Source organism: Coffea eugenioides, chromosome 5, assembly GCF_003713205.1.
Source record: "Coffea eugenioides isolate CCC68of chromosome 5, Ceug_1.0, whole genome shotgun sequence".
NCBI lineage: Eukaryota > Viridiplantae > Streptophyta > Magnoliopsida > Gentianales > Rubiaceae > Coffea > Coffea eugenioides.
Genome location: NC_040039.1, coordinates 42,036,655 through 42,042,654, shown reverse-complemented (window position 1 = coordinate 42,042,654; position 6,000 = coordinate 42,036,655). Strand labels below are relative to the sequence as shown.

Below are 6,000 nucleotides of genomic sequence, written 5' to 3'. Positions count from 1 at the left end.
GGGAGGTAAATGTAATTAACCTTCATTTTATAGTTTCTTAGTTTATATTATGCCTATAATCTAATGAAGTTCTGTACAAAAATTTAGTATATTAAAAGTTTTATGTTTTGGAAAAATATCTTCACACGCTTTGCACATGAGTTAGTACTAGTTTCTTTAAACGTACAAGGATCCGTTTAGGGTTGCAGCAGTTTATTAAAAAGTACTTCCCTAATAGAGCTTTTAAAAATATTGTTTGGAGATATAGTTCAATAAGTACTTATTGTATTGGATAAGTTGTAATTTGAAAATTTTAAAAGTGTTTATCTCTTTATTTGGTTCATAATATAGGAAAAAATGCTTAAATTTGATGTTTTATTTTTGAAATCACAAAAGTTATTCTAAGAGCTCCAAATTTGAGCTTTTGCTTAAAGTGTTTTTAACACCAATATCTTTACTTCTAATTTTATGGAATGATGCTCATCAAATACTTTAAAAGTACTTTTAGCACTTAGAAGTGTTTTTTTTTTTTTTATCAAAAACACCGCAACCCCAAACGAGTCTGAAAGACTTTGGTGATACAAAAAGTTAGAACTTAGCCATCCGCTGGTTTCTAATGTATTTTCTGTTTCTTTTTTCAGATAACCATATTAAATCAGTGGACTCTCTGATTTATGTAATGTTTGTGGACAATTAATCTTGACACTTTCTTGTGTACTGAAATCTTATTATACAAATTAAATGCATATTACCATTTTCCAGAGAAATTCAAATATGCTACTCAAGGATGATGACAAAGCTTAATGAAAATTATCCGTATAGAATTTTAGTTGGTCACTCAGTGAAATGCTCAAATTAATCAAAAATATTAGGGCGCTTAATGAAGTTGAAATGCTGACTATTAGGGAGGTTTAGCAGTTGTATGATTTGCTAAGTTGAAAACTGTTCTTGAACTGATCATTTTTTGGTATCATACAGATCAGAATTACATAGAAGAGTGAATGTGAAAAATCCAAGTTTACAAATAATGCCTTTCTACTTAAAATGAGGATGCTCACATCTGAAATAATTGCATTCGGATTCCATGAGTTCATTTTAGAAAGATTTGCTTCTGGTGTAAAGTTTAAAAATTGGTTGACAAAATATATTGGTTCTCCATAAGTGCACAAGTCAGGTAAAGCCCTATCTGATTAAAACGAGAATAACAAGGACAAAAAGATGAAATATACCTAATTGAAACTAGCAATCATGTTGATTACTACATTGGTTTTCCACCCAACTGACAAACATCTCCAATCCTGCTACCATGTGGCTTTCTACCTTCTTCACTTCCAATTCTATTCATGTAAGCTTGCATGTTTGCTAATATTAGTGAGCTAAATTTGAAAGTGCAACTGCTGTGGCTTCCATTTCCATGGATGCTCATGTCATGTGCATGTCCTGTGTTACCTGGATTTCCTGTGTAAATGTTCCTTCCTACTGGTTGCCAAGAGGGTTGTAGGCTTCCTGAAGTTCCATCTGCTGCAGCTGCTGATGAAGAATTTCCTTGAATTTGAGAACCTGAAGAAATCTTCAATTCATCAACAGCAGCACAATAGCTGCTTGCACGATTATTGCACCCTTTCAGCACCCCTCCTGGAACTTGTTTTTGTTCCGACAAGCTGTTCAATTCCGGATGAAAGGCAGGGGGAAGATTTATGTCAAAAACAACTTCTTGTTTGCACTGCTTGGTAGAAGTTTCTGTCCGCACAAACGGACTGTGGTTATTTTTGGGAGGAAATCCAGGAGGAACATCAGCATCATTGCCTTCTGTTTTGATCTGCTTCTGGGGAAAATTTTGTATCCTCACAATTGGAGGGTGGTTCCCTTTGCGCAAATGCAAAGGTGAAACATCAGAGTCATTGCTTTCCAGCTTAATTTTTGCTTCGATAGAAGCTCTTTCTTTTGCAACAATAGTATTACCACAGTATCCAGTGCCTCCCAATCCAGTTTGTCTTGAAATCAGAAAATTTCTTCTTTGTTGTATCCTCAAACTCCTATGTCCTCGCGAGACACCTTGAAAAGAATCTGTTGGAACCAACACTGATTTGCTCCACCATTGCTGATATTGTGTGCTCAAATCTGATTCAAATAGCCTAGCCGGAACATACAAGCTTGCACCATGATTTAAAGGTTTGCTGTAATTCATCCAGGCTACTTCAAGGATTTCAATCGAACGAGGGACCAAACCTGGAATATCTTGATCTAATCCAAAGTGCATTGCTACGCGATGTGGCTGGTAAGGCTCTTCACAATCAATCCCAACAAGCACACAAGCTCTCAAGCACCGAGCAAAGGACTCCAATGCCTCATCCAGGCATCTACCAATATCTACCCATTGTTCTGTCTCCCTATAGAATTCAGGAAATTTCCACTGATCCACTGCCAAAGTATAAGGTCTCCACAAGAAAATGTCTACAGAGGAATCAATGATAGGCCTTACATTTCCAATAGCAGACCTCTTCAGATCATGCCATCGAGCTGCTCTTGGATCACCAAAGCTGAGGAAATTTGGCTCTGGGCGAAACATCAGGAACCTCTCCCAGGCCCAAAGCTGAACTAATTGCAAAGGTGCCCAAAGGCCAAGTGCCAAAAAGCTACCTTCACCGGATTCATCCTCTAGACTGCACGCAACAGCCATTGATTCTTTCAACAAGCTCAAATCCCTGTATATCGAAGCAAGAACAGCCGGTGCAAGTGCAATTTTCACGCCTCTAGAAAGATGTACTGCAATTGGCAAGACATGTTCTCCAATTTGATCAAATTCGTTCCCAGGGAAAACAAACCTCGACAGCCAGAGGGAAAGAAAAGCTTCATGCTCATGTCTATTTACAGACTTCATGAAGAAATTCAACCATTGAAGATGGCTATGTCTTTTCATCCTGCCAAAGTTGGCAAGCACTTTTTTCAAACTCCTTTCGATCTCAACCAATTCTTTTTCTTCCAAAGGCAATAGGACAGGGCCACCCAAAACAGAAAAACCACCAAGAATCATCACATCTTCTAGAGTTATAGTAGCTTCACCCCAAGGGAAAACAAAAGTATTGGTCTCAGAGCACCATCTCTCTGCTAACCCGAAAACCAAGTCTTTATTTCTATGAAACCTGTACTTTGAGCACATAATAGCCTCAAAGATTCCAGCTTTTTTCCATAAAGATTGGTGCTTGGACTGCATTTGATCAACCCACTTTTCCCACTTCTTTTGTGGGTCTCTCCAGCCATTGAATTCCACATGCAGAAGCCACCATGGTTTAGGTGAAAGATAAGGAAGCTTCAAGTTTGAAGCTTTATTGCAGGGTACAGCAGGCTTCAAGAAATGGGCTGTCCTCTTTTGTAGGAATCCACCGCTGGCTGAAGCCATGATTTCCTCTCTTTCTTCCACAATGTCATCTTCTAATGGATGATCTTCCATTTCCAAAGAGACAGAAAGTTTCCGAGTCATTCAACTGAGCACTGAAGATTTGTTAAAAGATTGGGTTTTTCTTTCCCTTAGTGGCAACTAGCAATAAGGAGATAGAGAAAAGGACCATTTCGTTGCCGGTTTTGTCACTCACTACTCATGAGGAAGAAGAGGACCTCATAAAAGACTTCATTGTCCTTTTGTTCTGGTAGTAGGATCACTTTTCTATGTAAGAACAAATTCCATTTTGTGTAATTGTGTTACAAACAAGAGACAATATCCACATCATTGGTTTTTTCTTTATGAATTTTTATTCTTAGTTAGATATAGATGGTTGAATGATAGATTATCTATGAAACAATTTTTTTTATTTCTATATAATGACAAAAATTACAATGAGTCTTGGCAATAGGAAATGTAAGAATGTAAATATATTTTTATTTTAGTTTTGTTATGCCCAAGTCACCTTCATGTCTTCTAATTAGTGTTATTGCATGCTTTTTAATTAGAGTTATTGCATTTCAATCTTGGCACTAAAAAGAAAAATGAAAAGTTTCAATAAATTACATCTCAAAAATGCTGGTAATTAAAATTAAAAACTGCCCATTTACAACTATATTCACAATCATTTCCCTCATCTCCAATTATTGTATGTGTTAAAATCATCTCCAACTATTATATTGTTATGCATGATAATTAAAGTTAACTATATTATATATATATTGGTTAGAAGAAAATCACGATTAATAACTAATATATATAATATAATTAATATTATCAATTATACTAATAATTATACATGTCTACTAATAGAAATTATTAATTAGTTATGCTAAATTTACCGAACATTTATACTAAATTCCTAATTACGCTTAACACCGTAACACTTTTTTTCTAAAAAAAAACACAATAATGACTTGGTGATTGTATTTGTCTAAAAAATGAAAACTTAACTACTTTAGTTGTATTTGTTTTATCGTCTTGGATTGTATTCAAATAACTTTTATTTGATTGTTTTTATGAATTTCAATTGTGAAATTATAGTGGATAATAACTTTGTAATATATTAGTATTTAAGTGCTTGATTTTTGGATAAAATTTGGCTGCAATGCAATTATAGGACAGAATTTTTTTTTTTTTTAGCCCCCGCGAGGGAAGCAGGGCGGGGGCTGGGTCGACGGGGATTAGTAGACAGCGGGGCTCCTCCCCTGCCCCGCCCTACCTACCTCGTTGCCATTCCTAGTTGAAACTAACCGCTAAAATTTTAATTACAATTTGTTAAATACTAAATATATGTAATAATTTCTACTCAATACAATTCCTGCGACACCTAACTAGCATGCATCTCCAGTTCACTCTTAAAAGTATCCATTAGAACTTTTGCTTCGTATGCTACCATAATTTAGTAAAATGAATGTCTGAATTAATTTTTGCCAAACAATTTTGCTGAGTTTTTTCATTTGTGAATAAAGGCCATAGATGGGATTTTTTTTTGGTCGGCCATATATGGGATTTTCATTAAACAGAAAATTTCCATGTATTTAATACTCGCTTGGAGTGGCCCTAAACAGTTTGACATCTGTTTGCAGAGCTCATGACATGCATGTGACTTGAAATTCTTGAAAAATTACTAGAAGGTTTTTTATTTTTACATTTTAATAAATAACAAAGACTAAACAAATTTCCATTGGTTGTTTTAGTGAGTTTGCTACATTTTCTTTGGTATACAATCTCCTTTATACTTTTATTGTCCTGGTTCTTGGCATAGAAACCACCTAGATGTTTCTTTCTTTCTGTTATTTTTAACATACATTTGTCTTTAAATGGAAGTCAATTCTACTGGTATAGGTCTTAATCTAAACAATGATAAATGTTTTCTAAGAAAAAAAAAAGAGAGAAGAAAGCAAGAAAAGATTAAATTCTACCTCATGTATGGCATCTAATTTGTCCTTGTAGCTTGAGGGCAGAGCAAAAAGATTAAATTCTACCTCCCATTTTAGATAAGTTGTTTTACTCTTAATTTTCATGTACAGCAATCAACAGATGGCTACTCTAATAGAAGACATCCAGTTCATAAGTAATTTGTTTCACGAGTGTTCTTTCTCTTTTGCTAATTCAGGGAAAGTAGGTAGTATTAAATTGAGCTTACATGCTCTAAACATCTTTTTAGATGAAGAATGGGTAAACCCCAATCTTAGGTGCTAGGCACCAATGATTTTTTGTAGGACGGTTGTCCTTTTGATTGGACCTTTGTCCAAATACTGTAAAGTTTACAGTGATAGATAAAGCTAACGTTTCGACAAAAAAAAAAAAAGTGATATAACATAAAAAAGCACTTTTTATTTAAAGCTGTGGAGTAGCCTACTCAAAATTTTCAATTTTTGTAACCAAAAAATTAATCTATTTGAAGGAAAGAAAATTTGATTACTATATATACTATATATACTCTATATTTCTTATTTATTCATTTGTTGCTAATGTACATCTAATAAATGAACTAACGCTTGAATAGTATGTAGGACATGGAATATGTGCCAACTTTGATATAAATATCGTATTGAGTTTGCCAATTCCATTTCCAA

The 6,000-nt window shown here is 34.6% G+C and overlaps 1 protein-coding gene across 1 annotated transcript; it reads right to left on the bottom strand.

Moving 5' to 3' along the window:
- Nucleotides 1-1,237: 1,237 nt before the first annotated feature.
- Nucleotides 1,238-3,460, bottom strand: LOC113771692. Its single transcript, XM_027316261.1, has one exon. It carries the CDS (start codon nt 3,458-3,460, stop codon nt 1,238-1,240), a length of 2,223 nt encoding a protein of 740 aa, XP_027172062.1.
- Nucleotides 3,461-6,000: the final 2,540 nt, after the last annotated feature.

Excerpts from the sequence above, each read along its gene's own strand:
- LOC113771692 (XM_027316261.1), bottom strand. The coding sequence starts at position 3,460 with ATGACTCGGAAACTTTCTGTCTCTTTGGAAATGGAAGATCATCCATTA.